At 41.2% G+C, this 23,427-nt stretch overlaps 1 protein-coding gene across 3 annotated transcripts in view; it reads right to left on the bottom strand.

Annotated features, from left to right (window-relative positions):
- The window catches only part of METTL9 (methyltransferase 9, His-X-His N1(pi)-histidine), a 50,023-nt gene that overhangs the window by 20,280 nt on the left and 6,316 nt on the right, over positions 1 to 23,427 (bottom strand). For all 3 annotated transcript variants that reach the window (XM_065924485.1, XM_065924484.1, XM_065924483.1), the window contains exons 2-4: positions 15,652 to 15,842; positions 10,917 to 11,126; positions 1,987 to 2,171 (exon numbers count right to left, since the gene is read on the bottom strand). In XM_065924485.1, coding sequence (XP_065780557.1) covers positions 1,987 to 2,171; positions 10,917 to 11,126; positions 15,652 to 15,842 — 586 coding nt within the window. The remainder of the gene's footprint in view (positions 1 to 1,986; positions 2,172 to 10,916; positions 11,127 to 15,651; positions 15,843 to 23,427) is intronic.

Raw genomic sequence — 23,427 nt, 5'->3', positions numbered from 1 at the left:
AGTACACCAAACAAACTGAAATTAGAAAGATACATTTTGCACTTTTCCCCCTAAATTCATCTAAGCAATAAAACTGCTGTTGTTCAACTTTAAGATCAATCAAAAAAACTATACCAGTAATTACTTCATCTACAATTGCTTTTGTTAAACTGAGTCAAGAATGCAAAGCACACTCAGATATCCTTAAACCAGCCCTGTATTCACAAACTCACATAGCAAGATCACTTTGTACCTCATGAGTCTTCACACGGGGTCACATGGAAATCACCAGGATCTAACACAGAGAAGGGAAGCAATAACAGTACCACAAGCAGCCTACAAAACCTACAGGTCACCAAAGGTCACCCACAGCAACAAGGCTCTGCACCTCAGGCGTGGTCTATGCCACACACCAGACCCCTTCAACCAACAGGCAACTCGGCACATCCACAAGCAAGGGGTCTCTTTTCAGTTCTTTACTAAAGTCTGCCCTCTTGTCCAGTTTAACGTCCTCTCAATTTTTAGTGTCAGAAACACAAGGAAATAGATTTCATGTTTAGACTGATGTTTCTTCCCCTGCTCGTGTCCACCTCCTGCTATGCCAGGAAATAGCATTAAAGTTCCATCGTGTGGTTGCCCAACAGGACACGGGAAGCCCGGACCTGCCAGCTGATGGCTGGTGATGGCAATGCAGTGAGGTGGAGCCGTGGGATAATTACAGAGGGAACAGCACTGCAGCAAGGTCAGGCCACTGAACTATCAAGGATGACATTTACCAGGTTTTTCCCTATACAACAAACACATGCGTGGTATGGCACTCACACGTTCAAGCAGTTTTTCTTTACCATGACAAAATGGCTCAATAAAGGAATGTAAAAATGGAGATGCTAGATTGGAGGGGCAGGGGGGGACATCTATTCTATCTATTCTCCTTCCTACCCTCCTATGTCTAAAGAATTCTCCATTTTCCCCACCATCAACAACAAATCTACAACACTTGGTAAACATTAAAGACAAGCATTGAATCAGAAGGGACTAAGACCTGAGGGGGTAAAAATAAGAAGAAGAAGAAGAAACAAAGGAGCAAGGGAGTGGCAACACAAACCTATGGTCATAAGCAAACTAGAGCATTATTCCTTAGGATGAAGATTTTTTACAGGTATTTGATAACTATGATGCTAGCAAAATATTACTTGACTTCTCAAGAATGTCAGCAAGTTCTTAAAGAGGTTTTTGAATCCAAAGTTGAACAAGGAAGTAAAAGAGAAAAAGATTTTCAAATATTAACGTGTGTCACTTAATTAATAAATAAATATTACATTATTGTACAACTTACAAAAATGCAAACGAGGGTTATAGTCAAAACTTTCAACATGATCTAAAATGCAAATCACATAAGCTAAAGCCAAGTGTGAATTAATGTGAGTATGGCCAAAAGTCATAGTAAATATGAAGCAGCATAAAATCCAACCATTTCTTCTGAGATAGTCTTCATTCAGCATTGTTAGAGAGTAAGACCATGCGACTGAAAAACCAAACATCAAAGAAATGATACGTGTTGGGACACAAATGGTCTTCAAAAGGGAAAATGGATAACAACAGCATTTATCATTTTAGGGACAAGAGATGTAAAATACAAGATAGCTATGACATTTAACAAGTATATTCAGGTAGATTAAAAGGCATCATTTACGGCTTGACTCAGCTCAAAAAGCTAATAAGTTAGTAGTGAAGGCTCCATTTAAAAGCATGTTAGGCTTTTAATCTTGAGTGGGCAAATCCAGCTCAGTATTAATTATTACCACTGCAAAGAGAGTGCAAAGAGAGCACTATAAAATCCACATTAAGACAAACATTAACTGAGGTGATATTTTACATGGGTTAACTGTACTTTGTTAAATTTCAGGGTATTCTAAGAAATACCAGATTGCATCTAATTGTGCACAGCACAGAATCACAAACACCAATGCTGGATAACAGGCCTACTAAGTGGGTGTCCACACTTACCGTTCTCCACATAGGGATGAAAAGGTAAGACCAGAGCAAGGATGACCCTGCCTCTGGTTGGCTCCAAGACACTTCTGATATCTTTTAACAAAGTCAGAGGCTGATCACAGCGGTCCAGCAAATTTAAGCAGCTGATGACATCATACTGGAACCCTGTCTTCTGCCATTCATTTATACCAAGCACTCTGGAAAAATCAGAAAGATACAAAAACCCTTAAAGACATCTTTAAAAATATTCAGATGCGAGAAAAGACTTTAATTTTGTCTTCCAAATCAAAGTAAGTTCAAAATCATTTATAATTTATATTTGCAGTAATAAAATGGCCACGCAAAAGTAAAGAACCATATTTCTTTAAATTCAGCATTTTACCTATTTCCAAAACATACAAAGTTTCCTTTGTAAGAATTAGTATGTTGAGTAAGTACCAAGATATAGGTGATAGAAATGGTTATTAGACTACAGCATCAAATTCTTGAACATCAATTAATAAACGAGGAATTCTACTTTTATATTCACTGGGATGTAAGTGTAGAATACATCATATATTTGTGTTTTCTATTCCTAGGGTGCCTCCTATTTTAAGAATGGCTAGGGTGATATAAGATAATTTCCATTTACAACCTTTGATCTTTTGCACACATCTATGTTCTAGGAGAGAGATACTATTTCATACTCTAGAATCTTCATATCTAAATAACTATAGAAAAAATAAAGCACGGGACATCCTACTAAAACAGTAAGTGAAGACCATGGTTAACACACCTCTCTCAGCGCTTCAGTATCTCATGCACACAGTCACTCTCTCCCCCTCTCCTTCCCTCTCTCCCCTCCTTGCCTTCTGTGCCCTAAGAACACTTTCCAGTCCTTTACAGTGTTTTACTCACAGAGCGTAGGAGTGCTGATATCAAGTCTTTGTCACAGTGTTAAGGCAATTCTATTAGTTACTCACTCCTGCTTGGTTACATCAATCAGAATGTGGTAGGTGAGGCACGTTATGACAGAGACAGGAGCAAAAGGAAACAAGAAAAAGGGCCTTTTAAACAAGTCTTGGGTCACACTGAGCAGGTATGACATTTCAGAACATTTCTGCATAGCAGAATAAGAAGAAAGGCAAACTACTCAGATGCATCTTCTTCTCAATCTATATTTTTAAAAAAACTAAAGCCTCCTCCAAAACAACACGGACGAACTTCAAGGAGCTAGTCAGATTTCTGTCACTTGAAATAAGTGGGGCATTACAGCTCCAAAATCACTTTTAAAGGCTGTCTGTATATTAATACCTTAGCCGAACAGCCAGTTGAAATTCATAAACTTGCAGAAGACAAACTATATATCTGATTCAAAAAAACAAATAAACTTAGACCTGATTACAACAAAGCAGAAGCCAAACATCACTGGCATGTTTTAATCTAGAATAAATCTCACCAAATCCATCTCAGAATCACTTGAAGATAGGTAGCTCCCATATTGGTTATTTTGAAAGATAGAAACACATGCTTATAACAGAAAATTAAAATCTTGATAGCCTTAAAACCAGGACAGCTAAAACTATAGAGTCCCACTTCATCTTTACTTCTATTTTGTGATTTCTACTTGTAAACTCGGTTCCACTGATAAAGACAAATTTACCAGCCCCACTCAAATTGCATGTTAGCCCAGGAATCCTAACAATATGATTGAATTTTCCTCTCTCATAAGAGGAAATTTCCTCCTATACGAAAAATGAAAGAAGTGACTTGACCAAGCTCTTGTAAATCACGAGCAGAGTAGAAATTACAGCTTGGGAACTCTCCTAGTAGGTTATTCAAGACAATGAACCTGCTCTCTCCATACAGGTCAGAAAGAACCTAACCATCAGTCTTTGTATAAATGCTTCCAGGGTGGTGGGCTGAGAGTGAATGGCTATCCATTCAGTTTCCAGTATCCTTCCGTTTAAAAAAAGAAGAGTCTGAACATAAGGGATAGAATTAACTACAATGTTTTCCTTTCTTTTTAAGAAAGATCCTTAACCTACAGATAATGCATTAAAGTCAAGCATCTTTAAAATTTAAAGATCTTTGTTCTCTGGTGTCAAAACTGTACACACAACTCCTTTTGAACTACCCATGTATGACCTACTCATGCAGATGTAATTCCAAGCCCATCCCCACTGCCAGTCTGCATCCTGCCATACACTGGTATCCTCCACCATCTATGAAACACCATTCAGGTCACATAAACTAACGTTCACATTAACTTTTGGTAAAAGCAGTCTGAGGAACTAACCATGCTGCCGAAATTATTTTCCTGCCAAAGAACAGTCTTTATTTACTGTCATTTGAATTGTGGAATTCTTTGTTAGTGTACATAATCAAAATGTTATTAGGTTGGTTCAAAAGTAATTGCAGGTTTTCACTGTTGAACTCTGCCATTTGATATTTGAATTCATTCTTAAATAAATGTGGTTATGTTATACATCATTTTAATGTGCACTTCTCATTCTTTTTTTTGCTAATGACTTATTACTTGCTGTTTATATTTATTTTAGATTGTAGAAATGGTGTTAGACAGAAAGAGAATTTGAGTGATTTTTTTATTCGTCAAGAAGCTGCAGAGACAATTTGCAACATCAACAACACATTTGGCCCAGCAACTGCTAATGAACATACAGTGCAGTGCTGGTTCAAGAAGTTTTGCAAAGGAGACGAGAGCCTTGAAGATGAGGAGTGCAGTGGTCGCCAATGGAAGTTGACAATGACCAGTTGAGAGGATCATTGAAGCTGATCCTCTTACAACTACACAAGAAGTTGCCAAAGAACTCGATGTCGACTATTCTAGTCATTCACCACTTGAAGCAAATTGGAAAAGTGAAAAAGTTCAATGAGTGAATGCCTCGTGAGCTGACTGAAAATTTAAAAAAAAAAAACATTTTGAAGTGTCTTCTCTTATTGTACACAAGAACAATGAACCATTTCTCAATCAGACTGTGACGTTCAACGAAAAGTGGATTTTATATGACAACCAGCTATGACCAGATCAGTGGCTGGACCAAGAAGAAGCTCCAAAGCACTTCCCAAAGCCAAACGTGCACCAAAAAACAGGTCATGGTCACTGGTGGTCCACTGCCAGTCTGATCCATTATAGTTTTCTGAATCCCGGCAAAATCACTACATCTGAGAAGTATGCTCAGCAAATCAATGAGATGCACTGAAAACTGCAATGCCTGCAGCCAGCACTGGTCAAGAGAACAGGCCCAATTCTTCTCCATACCAATGCCCAACTGTATGTCACACAACCAACACGTGAAAAGTTGAAAGAATCGGGCTACAAAGTTTTGCCTCATCCGCCATATTCACCTGGCTTCTTGCCAATCAACAACTACTTCTTTCAGCATCTCGACAACTTTTTGCAGGGAAAACGCTTCCACAACCAGCAGGAGGCAGAAAATGCTTTTCAAGAGTTCATCAAATCCTAAAGCACAGACATTTATGCTACAGGAAGAAACTCATTTTTTCATTGGCAAAAATGTGTTGATTGCAATGGTTCCTTTTTGATTAATAAAGGTGTGTTTGAGCTCAGTTATAATGATTTAAAACCCACGGTCCAAAACCGCAATTACTTATATGCCAACCTGATAACTGTATAGGACTTCCCTGGCGATGCAGTGTATAAGAATCCACCTGTCAACGCAGGGACCAGGTTCTATCCCTGGTCCCGGAAGATTCCACATACCGTAGGGCAACTAAGCCCGTGCACAACTACTGGAGCCCACGGGGTGCGCACTCTAGGGCCCACGAGCCGCCACTACAGAGTCTGTGTGCCCTAACTGATCTGTGTACCCTGAGTCTGTGTACCCTAACTGATCTGTGTACCCTGAGTCTGTGTACCCTAACTGAGTCTGTGTACCCTAACTGATCTGTGTACCCTGAGTCTGTGTACCCTGACTGAGTCTGTGTACCCTGAGTCTGTGTACCCTGAGTCTGTGTACCCTAACTGAGTGTGTACCCTGAGTCTGTGTACCCTGACTGAGTCTGTGTACCCTGAGTCTGTGTACCCTGAGTCTGTGTACCCTAACTGAGTGTGTACCCTGAATCTGTGTACCCTGACTGAGTCTGTGTACCCTGAGTCTGTGTACCCTAACTGATCTGTGTACCCTGAGTCTGTGTACCCTAACTGAGTCTGTGTACCCTAACTGATCTGTGTACCCTGAGTCTGTGTACCCTAACTGAGTCTGTGTACCCTAACTGATCTGTGTACCCTGAGTCTGTGTACCCTGACTGAGTCTGTGTACCCTGAGTCTGTGTACCCTAACTGAGTCTGTGTACCCTAACTGAGTCTGTGTACCCTGACTGAGTCTGTGTACCCTAACTGATCTGTGTACCCTGAGTCTGTGTACCCTGACTGAGTCTGTGTACCCTGACTGAGTCTGTGTACCCTGACTGGTCTGTGTGCCCTGACTGGTCTGTGTGCCCTAACTGAGTCTGTGTACCCTGAGTCTGTGTACCCTAACTGAGTCTGTGTACCCTAACTGATCTGTGTACCCTGAGTCTGTGTACCCTGACTGAGTCTGTGTACCCTGAGTCTGTGTACCCTGACTGAGTCTGTGTACCCTAACTGATCTGTGTACCCTGAGTCTGTGTACCCTGACTGAGTCTGTGTACCCTGACTGGTCTGTGTGCCCTGACTGGTCTGTGTGCCCTGACTGGTCTGTGTGCCCTAACTGAGTCTGTGTACCCTGAGTCTGTGTACCCTAACTGAGTCTGTGTACCCTGACTGAGTCTGTGTACCCTAACTGATCTGTGTACCCTGAGTCTGTGTACCCTGAACTGAGTCTGTGTACCCTGACTGGTCTGTGTGCCCTGACTGGTCTGTGTGCCCTGACTGAGTTTGTGTACCCTGAGTCTGTGTACCCTAACTGAGTCTGTGTATCCTAACTGAGTCTGTGTACCCTAACTGATCTGTGTACCCTGAGTCTGTGTACCCTGACTGAGTCTGTGTACCCTGACTGGTCTGTGTGCCCTGACTGGTCTGTGGGCCCTAACTGAGTCTGTGTACCCTGAGTCTGTGTACCCTAACTGAGTCTATGTACCCTAACTGAGTCTGTGTGCCCTGACTGGGTCTGTGTGCCCTAATTGGGTCTGTGTGCCCTAACTGGGTCTGTGTACCCTAACTGATCTGTGTACCCTGAGTCTGTGTACCCTAACTGATCTGTGTACCCTGAGTCTGTGTACCCTGAGTCTGTGTACCCTGAGTCTGTGTACCCTGACTGGTCTGTGTGCCCTGACTGGGTCTGTGTGCCCTGACTGGGTCTGTGTGCCCTAACTGGGTCTGTGTACCCTAACTGATCTGTGTACCCTAACTGAGTCTGTGTACCCTAACTACTGAAGCCTGCTCACCTAGAGCCTGTGCTCCACAAAAAAAGGAGCCACCACAATGAGAAGCCCATGCACCGCAAGAAGAGGAGCCCCTGCTCGCTGCAACCACAGAAAGTCCGCGCAAAGCAATAAAGACCCAGTGAAGACAAAAATAAATTTTTTAAAAAACTTAAAATTAAAAAAAAGTAATTGTATAATCCATTCCTAAATATCTATGGCTCTTACAAAACAGCATTTCTAACCCAAGAAGAAAGGTGTCTGTTCAGGGGATTATTATTTTCAAGAAAGTGAGTTAAGTAATAGTTTGCTTTCAAGGAGGATTTAAAGTACACCTTCCTTAGAGAAGTTAACAAAGCAATCAGTATTGTGATAGATCCTAAATAAAAAACCAAAACACCAACAATGTAAAGAAAAGTTTTATTTTTGTTTTAAAAATCAAAACCAGATCCTTAAATTTTATGATCAGGCTTTCTGGCATAAACAATAGTCAGTGCAGAGGGAAATCTGGCCATTTTCTGTTTTATTGATGTATTTCAAAACAAAATCCAGAACCTTTGTTAAAAAGCCAGGTTTTCATGGGCCCATATACTGAAGAGAAACAAAAAATAGCTACCTCCCAAAAAGAAAGACAGAAAGAAAGAAAAAAACAAAACATGGAAGTAAGCCAAAAGTCTGCCCTGCCATCATGGATTAGACGAACTTTACCACTTGTCCATTAAAACCTCAAACTGCACCGAAAGTTGCCACTTTTGTGAATATGCTTTTATTTCATAGTAACAACATCATGGAGGGAGTGTCAATCAGTATGAATTCCCTATCTAGGTCAAACTGCAAAAAGATGTTGGCATGTGTGTTAGGGCGGAAGGTCAGCTTTTGTCATTGCTTCATTTTGTTTTTGGCTGCTCCATGCAGCTTGTGGGATCTTAGATTCCTGACCAGGGGTTGAACCTGGATCACAGCCGTGAAAAAAAGTGTTGAGTCCTAACCACTGGACCACCAGGGAATTCTCCCAAAATAAGTATTTTTTACATGGGTACAAGTTCATCAGGTAACATAACATGCAAACTTTACATGTACTGAATCACTAATGTGAACATCTGAACTCTCACTTAAAATTCCATTTGGCCACTCAGTCTCTAGAAAGGTTTAAATGGCAGGCAAGCAAGCAAAGACATGGCTCAGGGTAGGTGGGAGAAAAATCACTTGAAGACATATTTTTAACATCTTCCTCCCCATGTTCACTTCAAAACATGGAAGAGAGTCAAATTAGAAATTGGGCATGATTTAAGTCACTGTTATAACAAAGATCAAAGCCTTGACATGGTGAATTAATTTCTAATTGAAGGAATATATTTCAAGTACCACCACACAGACCCACAAGGATCTAATCTGAGACAGACTACTGGATTTTACAAATCAACCTCACACAGATAAGTCTGCTATAACATCCCTAAGAGCCACTTAAACACTGACAGTGACAAGGACTGGAATGCTCAAGCTCTTAGGAAGGTCCATCTCCCTTACCTTTAACTCAATTTCTCAGGATTTGTTTTGCTTGATTACACCACAGACTACACCCTTTTCCTCCTTCCACTTGGTAAAGAACCCACCTGCCAGTGCAGGAGACATGATTTAATCCCTGAGCCGAGAAGATTCCCTGAAGGAGGAAATGGCAAACAACTCCAGTATTCTTGCCAGGAGCATTCCCATGGACAGAGGAGCCTGACATCCACACGGTTGCAAAGAGCTGGACACCACTGAAGCGACTTAGCATGCAAAATCCCACTTACAGTAATCCTTCCCCCTCCTTCCTACTTGGTATTCTCTTCCTCAGACTAAAAAAAATCTATGTTTTCCAAAGTTGAAAACTAATCCTGCTCCAAGAGCTATGCTAACACGTTCTGTCTCTAGGGTTAGTCTGTTCCTAAGTTAATCTCATACTTACAAACTTATTAGATGGGTAGGAGAGTGAGGGAGGATGTAAATGTTCTAAGTCTAACGCCGGCTTCCAAAATATCAAAGGAGGCAGGTTATATACCTCTACCTCTCACATTCTATACTCAGCACCTTCTTCCATTCAACAGAATCCATACTGAATAAAGAATAACCTTCTTCCTAAGTCTCTCAAGCAGTGGATGGTCTGAAAACCAAGAGTTCTCACTTCACATCCATTTGGAAGAATATTATTAAAAAAAAGAAATATCAGAAAATAGCAAGTATGGCAAAGATGTAGAGAAACTAGAACCCTTGTACACTCCAAGTGGGATGTAAAATGGTGCGGTTGCTGTGGAAAGTATGGCAATTCATCAAAAAATTAAACACCAACTTACCATATGATCAAGCAACTCCACTTCTGGGTACATACCCCAAAGAAGGGAAAGCAGGGACTCAACCCAAGTGTCTATTGACAAATGAATGGATAAGCAAAATCTGGTATACACAAAATGGAATATTACTTGGGCTTAAAAAGAAAGGAGATTTTGACACATGCTACCACATGGATGAACTTTAAGACATTATGCTCAGTGAGATAAGCCAGTCACAAAAGGACAAATATTGTACAATTCTTCAAGGTTTCTAGAGTAGTCAAATTCATAGAGACAGAAAGTAGAACACTGGCTTCCAGACAAGACTAGGGAATCAGTTTAATGAGTGCAAAGTTTTAGTTGGGAAAGATAAAAAGGTTCTAGAGATGAATGGTGATAGTGGTTATACTGTAATGTAAATATACTTAATACTACTGTACACTTGAAAATTGTTAAAGTGGTAATTTTTTGTTACAGATTTTTATCACAAATTTTTAAAAAGTTTTTTTAATTAAAAAAATAGATAAACAAAAAACAAGGTTTGAGAATGTCAGGTTCAAATTAGGGAACAAGTCCCTACATTTGATCTCTCTTTTCCAAACTGTCTCTCACCTGCCTTTTTCCTCTCTGTGTTTACGTGTTAGTCGCTTCGTCATGTCCAACTCTTTGCGACCCCATGGACTGTAGCCCGCCAGGCCCTGCTGTCCATGGAATTCTCCAGGCAAGAATACTAGAGGAAGTAGCTATTCCCTTCTCCAGGGGATGTTCCCGACCCAGGCACTGAACCTGGTTCTCCTGCATTGCAGGCAGATTCTTCACCATCTGAGCCACCAGGGAAGCCCCCTTCTTCCCTACAGTGCCAAAACCTCAAGTTCAGAAAAACACTGCCAAGGAAAGATGATCTCTCTCTCAATTTCCACTTAATTGTAAGCTGACCCTTGAACAATGTGGTTTTGAACTGCCTGGATCCACTTACACATGACCCATATTTTTCAAAGGTAAATACTACAAAACTACATGGTTTGGTGCTGGCTGAATCCATGGACATGCAGTAACTGCAGATACAGAGGGCTGACTATAATAATATGTGAATTAACCCCTGCGCTATTCAAGGGTCAGCTGTAACATGGAAAGATTTTTTAAAAATACCTCATCATGGAAAATTGTTTCTGTTTCTGTTTAAACTCGTATCATTTAAACAAAATAATATTAAGAAGAAATACATCTGAAACCAAGAAATATACTCTAAACCATGTCTAAAAACTATACCTGTATTTCTTCTTCTGCAGCTGCCATATCATAGTTTCAGACAGCTCAGTGGCATAAATTTCTTCAAAATGAGGGCTCATGATTTTTGTGACTTCTCCATCTCCAGCACCTAAATCAAGAAGTCTATGGGTTTTCCAGTCTGGATTAATTTTAAGCAGTCTCTGAAACTGATCTGGTGAAAACACAAACATTGAGCCTCTTCCTAGCAACCTGGAAAAGAGAAAAAGGACAAAAACGGATGACTATGTATGAAATAAGCACTCCCACCCAACATCCACACCAAACAGTGACATGGCCCCAACAGCCTCCTGAACTTACAAAATGCTTATTTTATAAGATTATATGATTAAAATAGTCATCGTCTATATGATTCATGGTTAAAAAGCAAAGTTAACAAAATAAGAAAACATCTCCAAATATCATCATCTGTGTCTGAGGCTGCCAACAGTACACCCAAAAGAGTGGGGACAGGGAGAGGAATAAAAGGGGTGAAGACAAGAAGAAAAATATAAGAAAAGATGACTGTGAAAAATTGAAGTCAAAATAGGAAGCAGTAATAGAAAACATGTATATCAGTTTAAAAAAAATGTCAGGCCGGCAGAATCAGACCACAACACTAGCCAATAACTCTGAGCAGAAAAAGCAAATTGGCGGTAGGGGAGGGGGGGAGAAGCCACTTACAATATGAAACTGAACAAGGAGTATAAAAAAAGGTCTAGATAATAGATTTTAAAGAGACACTAGAGAAAAGAGGAAGAGTGGTCCTTGTGATATCAGTTAATTTGCATTTAAAAGTAGATTCATACTTGGGTCAGTTTGTATGTTATACAATTGGCTAGGTCCTGTTATTTCTAAAAATCCTAAAAAATCTCTAAAACTTAGTAATGTCTTTGAAAATAGAGGAGTTAAAATAGAGATCAAAGAGTGCTCTAAGGAAAGCAGCTACAGATCACACCAAGTCTCAAGGAAGCATCGTGTCTGGGGAAATAAAATGTGTCCCTACTTAGAACTTGTTTTCTAGCGCTGAAATCCTAGTCTGTCCAGGGCAGGGATTCCAAACTTCCTGTAAGCAGCAGCAGCAGCATTTCTTTAAGTGAAGCAAATGTTACTCAGACAATATAAAATGTAACAGGAGAGCGGAGAGCGCCAGCACTGCTGCCAACCCGCTTCTACCCTTTCTCTGCAACCTGAAGCAGCTCCTAAGGTGCTTCCTCTTCAGACCCAGGAAAAGTCTGAAAACCACTGGTCTAGGAAATGGCAGGGAAATCAGTACTGTTCTGCTGCTTTCTGGAAACAATCATAAGGTACAATAAGCTTGTTATGCAGTGACTGGAAGGATGTGTGCAACTGGGTGTTCCTGGTAAGACTGGTTTCAGAAAAAAAATTAAAATTATGGAGCGAGTTCCTCCTCTTCTTTCCCTTAGGAGAGGTCAACCAAATCTAACAATGTGTTTGCAGTAAATCTTCTGCCCCACAGAAATGCTAAAAAAAAATGGGAGAGGGAAGCCCTCAGAGATTTTCACCAATACAACCACCTCCCATAGAAAACTTCATCTCCTAAACTTTATCTTTAACTCTCAATTGCTCCTATCTTCTAATGGGAAAACAGGATGAAAAAGAAATCTGAGAAAAGGAACTGAACTTTCTGAAACAGCTAGGTAAAACTTCACAGAGGAACCACAATCAGAATAAGAAGAGGTAAAGAGAAGTTACGAAGTTACAAGCTTGGGGGAGCTTAGGGGATGCATGTTTCAAATGTTGGTGCCCACCTGCCATAGAACCAAAAGTAAACTGCCAAACAGTTACATGGCTTAAGCTTTCCCAATTATAAAATAACACGCTTCCCTAGCCGTATTTTTTGGAATCTAAGGACCCATGATATGATAATCATAAAATTCTAGAGCTAGAGGTCACCTGAGGTCAAAGCTCATGTCGAAAGGGCAACAGAGAAAGAAGCATTGTCCTATATCCAAAGATCATGAGCAACAGAGGCTACACCAAAAGATTTAAACAAAACCTCACAACAAAAAAAAAATCTAACTTCATTGAGCCCAAATGACCTCTGCCCTCTAGGGAGCACTGGGGGTAAGTGGGGAGGGTTTGGGTGGCCACAAAGATTGGAGGGTGCTATGGTCACTCAGCGGGCAAGGAATGCCAAGACAATGACTTTGCTCAATACAGGTTTCTGGCAAACACATACCATGGAAAGGCACAGCTCTCTAATTTGTCCTTAAGTCCCAAAGTTAGTGATGTCCGTGTGTGCGTGTGCGTATGTGTGAGAGAGAGAGAGAGACAGAGAGACAGAGAGACAGAGAGAGAGAGAGAACCATTCTAGATTCTCTGGCCTAAATTCTCCTTAAGTCCCAAAGTTAGTGATGTCCATGTATGCGTGTGTGTGTGTGTGTGTGTGTGTGTGTGTGTGTGTGTGTGAGAGAGAGAGAGAGAGAGAGAGAGAGAGTGTGTGTGTGAGAGAGAGAGAGAGAGAGAGATAACCATTCTAGATTCTCTGGCCTAAATTCTCCTTAAGTACCAAAGTTGGTGATGTCCATGTATGCGTGCGTGTGTGTGTGTGCGTGTGTGTGTGTGTGTGTGTGAGAGAGAGAGAGTGTGTGTGTGTGAGAGAGAGAGAGAGAGATATAACCATTCTAGATTCTCTGGCCTAAATTCTCCTTAAGTACCAAAGTTGGTGATGTCCATGTATGCGTGCTGTGTGCGTGTGTGTGTGTGTGTGTGTGTGTGTATGTGAGAGAGTGTGTGTGTGAGAGAGAGAGAGAGAGAGAGATAACCATTCTAGATTCTCTGGCCTAAATTCTCTCTAGATTTGGAATCTACAGAGGAAGTATTCTCTGGCCTACATTCTCTCTAGAATTGGAATCTACAGAGGAAGCATGCCTCCCTCCCCACTCCCACCCCCACCCCACCCCCATCCACAGGCTCAGTTATGTCTGACTCTTGTGACCCCATGGATTGTAGCCAACCAGACTCCTCTGTCCATGGACTTCCCAGGCAGAAATACTGGAGTCGCTGCCATTTTCTGCCTTAGGAGATCTTCCTGACCCAGGCATCGAATACCATGTCCCCTGTGTCTCCTGTCTTGCAGGTGGATTCTCTACCACTGAGCCATCAGGGAAGCCCACAGAGGAGGTATACCTCCTTACAAACATCTTTATAAAAGAACACAGCTATCAAGTCTCTCCTTTCTTGGTTTTCCCCTTTCCCACATAAAGGAAGTCCAATATGTATCTTACTTTTTAACTCAAGAAGGTTACCACAATAATTATTTCTGTAAGAGATAGCCACTCATGGTAACAAGCTACCACCGCCATGGAGAGAAAGTACCAATGGGCTCAAAACTAAGCTTTCAGCTGAGAACAGGCTACAGGGCAGGAGATATTTTTGTTCTATTGCGGGAGGGGGCATTGAGGGTGGATGGAAGGGGTGAGGATGGGGGTTATTTAAAAAAGAAAAGCAGAACAACTGTAGATGAGGGAAGCCAAAGGGGACTTAGTATTGCCCCTCTGACCAAAATGTGAAATCCCAGAGCAGAGAATTTTAACCAGGGGCCAACAGGGGGAGAGGTAGGAGGAAGGGTCAGAGTTTGAAATCTCCCCAAATTATATACAAAATGTTGAATGTAAGGACTATTTGAACAGAGAATTTCTACCTTATATCACTTTCAAAGAGGTACAGAACCCCAAAAAGGCTAAAAATCACTGCTGTGGTGACTAGCCTGGTCCTCTCCCCCAACAAAAAAGGTATAGAACAGAAATTCAATGCAGTGAATTTTAGAAACAAAATGGCAGACCAAGTTGTATAAATTCAACTACCAACACAAAAATAACAACTGTTTGCTGAAGTCAATTTAAGGCAACTTCATATAAACAATGAAGAAAGTTAAGTAAGAAATCTTGAGAAATGGCTCATGGTGCCTGAAAACATATTTAAGGACCAGATGACAGACTGGGAGCCAGACAAGGCATTCAGTAGAAGCTGGCTCCAAACCTGAAGAGAAGAGAAAGTGGACCCAGCCAGTAGCTGTAAGTGGTCCAACAGGCTTTTCAAGCACTGAGCCTGCTACAAAAAACTCTCTTTGGAGTTCTGGATTCTTAGGCTTTGGGGTTTGAAAAGTTGGATGAGAAAGGATAAAAATATTCCTACAGTGTTTTCCATAGATTTAGGTGAGCAAACCACTCGAGGGATAGGGAATTTCACAAGTTTACAAAATTCTGGTGAGTCTAGACATTACATAAGAACTGAGGGAGAATCCGTCACTCGAACAAGCCACCGTTTACTGCTGGGCTGAAGTAAATTAGATCCTTCCCCAGAACACCTGCTTCTGGGAAGTGTGCTTATGGCAAAGATCTCAACTCTTTGACCTATAGCTTGGTTCCACGTATCCTGTTCCTCTCTAATAGATCAGCAGCAGGATAGGCATTACCTGGGAATGGGTTAAAAACCTACTGAGTCAGACTCTGTACTTTAACCAGATGCCCAGATGATTTCTGTGCATATCAAAGTTAGGAAGCACTGTAACTCCCATCACAGAAATACAGAACAATGAGGCTGTTTATCAAGTTATAGGGAATTTTAAAAGCAACCTGCCGAGGCTGAGACACAGGGCCAAGGATTCTGACTGCAAGTGCTGCAGCTGTGGAGATGGTCAACATCTCAACGAGGTAACTTTTCTTTTTCCTAGACCTAAAGATAAAGAAAAAATTATCCAAGATTCACTTACCCATTGATAGATGTTCTAGACATAAACAGGCTAAAAACAGATGACACGAAAGAGTGATATAATTGGATAAATAGCCAGCCTGATTTCTCAATGCTGTTGTTTAAGAAGATCTGTGTTCCTTGATCAAGGTAACTCTGAACAAAGACGGCCTGGAGTGACTCGCATAATTTCTCTCTGTTGCACACATACCACTAAAAAGAAAGAAGAATAAGAAAAATGAAAACATAGAACTGAAGCATCACCTAAAAAATCAAAAAACGAAAAACAGAAGACTAAATTGAATCAAAGACTTCCAAATACCATAAATCTCATGGCACTTTGAGAATAATCAACTCTTATATGACCCCTATAAGGTATAAAATACTTCCTCCTACCTAGTTTCTGGTTTAACCCTCATTACCTTCAGGGCAGGTAAGAGAGTGGAGGAAGGGTGAAGAGGCTTGCGAGTCATGCAGCTTGGTAGGTGACAGAGCCAGGCAAGTGCACTGACTCCTGGCTCAAAACTTTTAGCACTATGCCCTGCTGTACCCCGAGATGAGGAGAGCTCTGGTGGCCTCTCCTTCACGGAGATTCAATGCAAGAAGGCAGTAACTACCAACATTAACCGTGTTTTTTATCTAAAAACACTCAATGCAGTGATTTAACTCGAAGTCACCAAACAAACCAATAAGTAGCAGGATTTAATATTCTAGCGACCAGGGACTTCCCTGTGATCCAGTGGATAAGACTCCATGTTCCCAAAGCAGGGGGGTCCTGGTTCGATCCTGGTCAGGCAACTAGATCCCACATGCTACATCTGAGAGTTCTCATGATGCTATGAAGATTCAAGATGCCGAGGGCTGCAACTATGACCTCGTGCAGCCAAATAAGTACATTAAATAACTAAAAAAAAATTCCAGTGGCCAGATTTAGCTACCCTTTTTATTGTGGGCTACAAAGAGACCTGTAGAAATACTGGTGTGCTTTACCAGATCATTTAACACTCTAACAGACAGGAGCCAAATGTGCTTGAGAAAGGTTAAGATCTTACTTAAGGTCATATGCAAACAATAAGACGACAAAGTAATAACATGCTAAGAAGCAGACTGCCAGGAACAGGCAATACCCAGAACATACTTTTTAGAACAAAATTCAAGGACCTCAATTGTGGCTAAAGTGTGACCTTGTGTGATAAATGTTTCTCATTTTCACTCAGAGTTAGTACACCAAGGGGGGAAGCAGCCTGTGGGGTGCAGCAGCTTCAGAGTGAGCCCACCATCAAGTCCTGGCTCAGCCATTCCTGTGTGGGAGCTCAAAGAATCACTTAAATCTCTGCGACTCTGTAAATTCATCACTGGTTTCTGTCTATCCTGGTAGGTTATTCTGAGGATTAAACAAGTTAATGCAGGCTTATCCTCAATACGGGGCCAGACACGAGACTCCTATAATAATAGCAGTGAGATAAGGGTCCTCTAACACAGACTGATAAATAAAAGTCAGTCCACTAGTTAACACAGCCTGATAAATAAAAAGTCAGTCCATTAAGTATATGATCAAACTGCAGAGTAGATCGATCAGTTACTATTAATCTGTTGTCAACTAAGAAACAATTTCCCCCAATGAAGAGACAAAAGTAACCTGCTTAGCCTGACAAGTATGACCATTCACCAGCAGTAGGTTTCCCGTAACTGCTTACATAACTGATGGACCAATTTTACAGTCATCCTAAGCTTGCTAAATATTGGAAGAAATCTTGAGTAACATTCCCAACACTAACGCTGTTATAACCAAACAAGCACATTATCGTTTCAAAGATTAACTAATATTTTTTACAAACTCTGTGCCCTGACTTGATAAACCAAATCTTTCAAATTGCTGATGGTTTTGTGTTAATTTACCATTTAACACTTTTACCAAGACTGCTTGAACTTGATACTCTTTTATTTTTCCCACTATATGACAAGCTATGAAGCTTCCTACATTCACTGCCTACATTTTTTATCTTGGTCTGAAGATGTTCGTGCTTAACCATTAACTAATTCCTAATACTCATTGTGCCTGAAGTTACGCCTCAGTGCAGGTCATAAACCATTTTTTATTACACTCCTGACCTCCTGGTTCACATTCTAAACTGTAACACTGAAGCCATTCTAACTTTTATTTCCTCTTAATTCTCTGAAATGACTAATCAGGATGAAACCCATCACCTGGGTAATAGGCAATCAGGTACATTCTATTACTGCAGACAAGAAGTCATTCATGTGGAACAGAGGAGCTAAAAATTCCTTGGCACCCACTTGTAAATGGACAACCAGAACAATAACGGACTCTGACTTCCAGAACTAAGCAAGAACTGGCACCATTAACTGCAAATAATGCTTACAAATGCTCCCCTCCCCCCAAAAAAGTCTCAAGTTTTTAACATCATTTCTCTCAATTCATCAATATTAACACATGTGGTTGAACCTTTACTGCCAGACAAATCTTTCAGAAAAGAAAATGCTTACTGATCAAAATATGCTACAGAATAAAAAGGAGTAATGCCCTTCTCTTTAAAGATGAAGGTTGAAATACATGTTCCTCCTGACAATTTGTATGAAACAAATGTCAATTCCACGGCAGCATTATTCATAATTACCAAAAAGTGGAACAATTCCAATGTCCATCAACTGATGAATGGATAAACAAGATGTAATTGATCCATACAACAGAATATCAATCAAACACAGAAAGGAATGAGGCACTGATTCCTGAGATTTGAACTATGAATATTATGTTAAATGAAACAAGCCAGTCACAAAAGGCCACAGATTACATGATTTCATTTACACAAACTGTCCAGAATGGGCAGATTCAGAGACAGAAAGTAGATCGTGGTTGCCAAGGCTTTGGGGAGAGGAGACAATGGGGAGTGTCTTCATGATAATGAATATGGGATTTCGTTATCAAGTGATGAAAATATTCTAAAATTAAGACAGTGGTGATGGCGGTACAACTTTGTGAAGTCTACTACTAACCACTGTACACTTCAAAAGATGAATTTTACAGTCATGAATTATATCTTGATAAAACTTTTTTAAAAAAACACACAAACATCAAAATGTAGGTGGCATTTTGATCTTCCAGAAACTAAAAATGGTTTGAAAATTTAAGGAACTAAGCATATTTCTTCGAAACTGTAAATTTTTAAATGTAAATCTTATCATGTCACAACCCCGCTTCACAGAAGTTATCTTAAAATAATATTCAAAATACTTAATATGGCTTACGAGGCCCTACAAGATTTGTCCATTCTGTATCCACAGCCTCACCTCATGACACTCCCTATCAACCCGTAACAACCAGTCAGTCAGTATGTCACAACACTGTACCCTTCTTTCTTTTTCTGTAAGGTTCATTTCCCAAAGCTGTTTCACCTGGTATTTCCTGGCTCCTACATTTCCCACTACCCCCAAATGACCAAAGCCTAAATATTTCCCTTGAACTTCCAGACTAGGATGGATCCCCTGTTCTAATACTCTCTCAAGTCTCATGTCTCCTCAGTAACATTTATAACCACTGACCTGAATCAGTTCAGTTCATTTCAGTCACTCAGTCGTGTCTGACTCTTTGCAACCCCATAGACTGCAGCACACCAGAACTCCCTGTCCATCACCAACTTCTGGAGTTTACTCAAACTCATATTCATTGAGTTGGTGATGCCATCCAACCATCTCACCCTCTATCGCCCCCTTCTCCTCCCGCCCTCAATCTTTCCCAGCATCAGGGTCTTTTCAAATGAGTCAGCTCTTCACTTCAGGTGGCTAAGGTACTGGAGTTTCAGCTTCAGCATCAGTCCTTCCAATGAAAACTCAGAATTGATCTCCTTTAGGATGAACTGGTTGGATCTCCTTGCAGTCCAAGGACTCTCAAGAGCCCAAAATAAAAGTCTGCCATTGTTTCTACTGTTTCCCCATCTATTTCCCACGAAGTGATGGGACCAGATGCCATGATCTTAGTTTTCTGAATGTTGAGTTTTAATCCAACTTTTTCACTCTCCTCTTTCACTTTCATCAAGAGGCTCTTTAGTTCTTCTTTGCTTTCTGCCATAAGGGTGGTGTCATATGCATATCTGCGGTTATTGATATTTCTCCCAGCAATCTTGATTCCAGCTTGCGCTTCATCCAGCCCAGCATTTCACATGACGTACTCTGCATATCAGTTAAATAAGCAGGGTGACAATATATAGTCTTGATGTACTCCTTTCCCTATTTGGAAACAGTCTGTTGTTCCATGTCCAGTTCTAACTGTTGCTTCCTGAACTGCATATAGATTTCTCAAAAGGCAGGTCAGGTGGTCTGGTATTCCCACCTCTTTAAGAATTTACAGTTTGTTGTGATCCACACGGTCAAAGGCTTTGGCATAGTCAATAAAGCAGAAGTAGATGTTTTTCTGGAACTCTCTTGCTTTTTCGATGATCCAGTGGATGTTGGCAATTTGATCTCTGGTTCCTCTGCCTTTTCTAAATCCAGCTTGAACATCTGGAAGTTCACAGTTCACATACTTTGAAGCCTGGCTTGGAGAATTTTGAGCATTACTTTACTAGCGTGCAAGATGAGTCCAATTGTGCAGTAGTTTGAGCATTCTTCGGCATTCCCTTTCTTTGGGATTAGAATGAAAACTGACCTTTTCCAGTCCTGTGGCCACTGCTGAGTTTTCCAAATTAGTTGGTATATTGAGTGCAGCACTTTCACAGCATCATCTTTTAGGATTTGAAATAATTCAACTGGAATACCTGTATATAAATTGCATGTTTAGGGGTCTGTCTTCCCTAGTAGACACAAAGCTCCATAAAAGGTCAGGGACAAGGACTGACTTCAGTGGCTGGTACGGTTACAGATGAACAACAAAATGTCCATCTATTTAACAGTTATTGTTAAAAAAAAATCACAGGCAGTCTAACAGATAGAATTTAGTGTTTCTAGTAAAATCCTGAAGAGAACACAAGGATAACCATGGAGACAGCTGTCACTGGGTTTTGACAGTTTCTAAAACTCGAATGTTTTTGCAAGGTCTCGTTTAAACCCAATTTTGCAAATAGTGGGTAGTTCCTCACCCACCACAGAATTACATCATCACAGCAGACAGTGAAGGGAGACACAGAGCGCCCACCTTACACCAGGCACCTGGCAAAGCGCTGCATGTTTCACGTCCCACCTCACAGTGCCAAACACACGGGCTGCTGAGCACTCCCGACGGGTTCAAACTCCTGTTCGAGGTGCATGTGGTTTTTTAGGAGAAGTTTTTTTTTCAAAGAAGCTTCTCTTTGCTTCGTTCTTTCCAGTGTGTCTGTCTGTGAGATTCAATTCCAGAAAAGAAAGCTGGACTATTCTGCCCAATTAAGGCTGGATAAATGGGTCTAAAGATAATCTGATCTAGATAGTAACAGAATTACACTAAGCCTGCGTTTCTCAACCTCAGCACTATTGACATTTGGAGCCGGATAATCCTTGATGATCTGGGTTGTGGGATGTGTAGCAGCATCCCAAGCCAGCGCCCATCAGATTCCAGCAACACTCCCCCACCCCCAGCCATGACAAACTGAAATGTCCCAGACACTGCCAAGTTTCTCTGAGGGTGAAAAATCGCCATTGCTTAAGAACCCCTACATGGGCTTACCCAATTCCTTTAAAGTAGAAAAGCAATGTTCCTATAAAATTGCATTTGCTTATCAGACTGAGGGACAGAGTTAAAAGTTTTTCTGAAATTACTTTGAGTTCCTCAACTAGTCAAGACATATGGCATATAATAATCTTTTCTTCCAAAATACAAAAGACTTGAGCCCATTAGGAAAATTAGGATTAGAAAGTTATTTTAGAAAATGAACTTTCTGATTTTAGGTAATGTCAGTTCAGTTGCTCAGTTGTATCTGACTCTTTGCGAGTGTCTTAGGTAGTGTGGTTCAATAATAAATAAATATTTGATCTTTATCCCCAGTTCCCAGAACAGAGCTCCTAAAACCTTGGGGAAACTCCAGAGTGAGTGTATGGTCATGTGATGACCAAGAGGGCAAGATGGAACTTTCAGTCCCACCTCTAACATCCAGGGAGGGGAGAGAAGCTAGAGATTGAGTTTAACCAACACTGGCCAAAGAGTTCATCAATCACACCTTGGTAACGAAACCTCCAGAAACCCCTAAAAGACAGGGTTCTGGGTGCTTCCAGGTGGCTGAACACACAGACGTGCTGGGAGGATGGCTTACCTGGACAGGGCTTGGGAGCTCTGTGACACCCTCTACCTTCCCCCGCCAGCCCCTTGCCCTATGCCTCTGTTCCATTTGGCTGTTCCCAAGTTGTATCCTCTATAATAAACTGTAAACAGAAACCAAGTGTTTTCCTAAGCTCTGTGAATCCTTATCTAACTTGATGGGGGATTGTGGAAACCCCAGAATTTGTAACCAAGTCGGACAGAAGCATGGGTAGGCTGTGGACCCTCAACCTGCAGCTGGCATGGGAGACACAAGTGAGGACAATCTTGCAGGAGGGAGCCCTTAAATCTCTGGGCTATTAACTCCGGGTAGTGTCAAATAGAAGTGAATCACAGAACACCTAGCTGGTGTCAGAGAACTGGCTGGTGTCACAAGAAAGACACCACAGTTAAGACTCCCCCCCCCCAACACCACCAATGTTAACTGTGACCAAAGCATGCACAAACTGTATAAAGGCCAGAACTTCAAGCACTTGTTTTCATCTTTATCTACTCACAAACTGCAAAAACAACTTGTATTGTTACATAATTTCAGTGTCTACACAGAGCTGCACTACAGTGGGTACAGCTTGCTATTGAGAAGGCAAAGTACTTTCACAGCCCCTCAGGCAACAAGGCTTCCTAAGAGGGATGCCATGAAACAGCAGTGAAAGCCTGGGCCTTGAAACCAGACAGAGCAGGATTCAAAATTCCAACTCTGCTATCTACTAACTGTGCTCTTAAACAAGTTTCATCGCTCTTAGCCTGTTTGTAAAATGGGGATGTACCACCTACCTCTGAGAATTGTTTTAAGGATTAGAGAAGATAATATATATACACAGTGCCTGACACTTAATAGAAGCAGAATAACTTGATTTTCTTTCCCTTCCTGGTCAAGGTTCACAAAAGTCAGTCAGAGAACTGAGGTTCAAGAGAATGCCCAAAACCACACTGTAGGTCTGGGCACTCTGCCATTCTCAAAAGAAGTGAGCAACCAAAGATCTGAGATAGTCAATACCACTAAACGCAACCAGAGAGGCTCCGCTAACAGAGTACAGGAGAATCTTAGCTACTACAGTGGGTGCTGAGACCAACCTGAGGCCACTGACCTTGACAGTAAGGATTCAAAAGTCACACTCAAAGTTCTACAATGCAATCATATCAGTCCAGGCATTTAATCACTGATGTCTTGCATATCAGATACACTGATACCCTGTATAATGGCTTCCCTAGTAGTTCAGAGGGTAAAGCAACCACTTGCAATGCAGGAGACCCGGATTTGATCCCGAGGTCAGGAAGATCCCCAGGAGAAGGGAATGGCAACCCACTCCAGTATCCTTGCCTGGAAAATCCCATGGACAGAGCAGCCTGGCGGGCTACAGTCCATGGGGTGGCAAAGAGTCAGACACGACTGAGCAACTACCACACACACACCTTGCATATACGCACAGCACAGGTGTAAATATTCAAATCATTCTTTCTCTGCAAATGACACAAACCTAAACCAACAACCTCTTTATAGGAGCCTTGAAAGTGCAGAGTAACAGGACACCCTTACTTCCATGAAGGGAA

The sequence above is a fragment of the Muntiacus reevesi genome, chromosome 2 (genome assembly GCF_963930625.1).
Source record: "Muntiacus reevesi chromosome 2, mMunRee1.1, whole genome shotgun sequence".
Classification (NCBI taxonomy): domain Eukaryota; kingdom Metazoa; phylum Chordata; class Mammalia; order Artiodactyla; family Cervidae; genus Muntiacus; species Muntiacus reevesi.
This window is presented reverse-complemented; position numbering and strand designations above follow the sequence as displayed.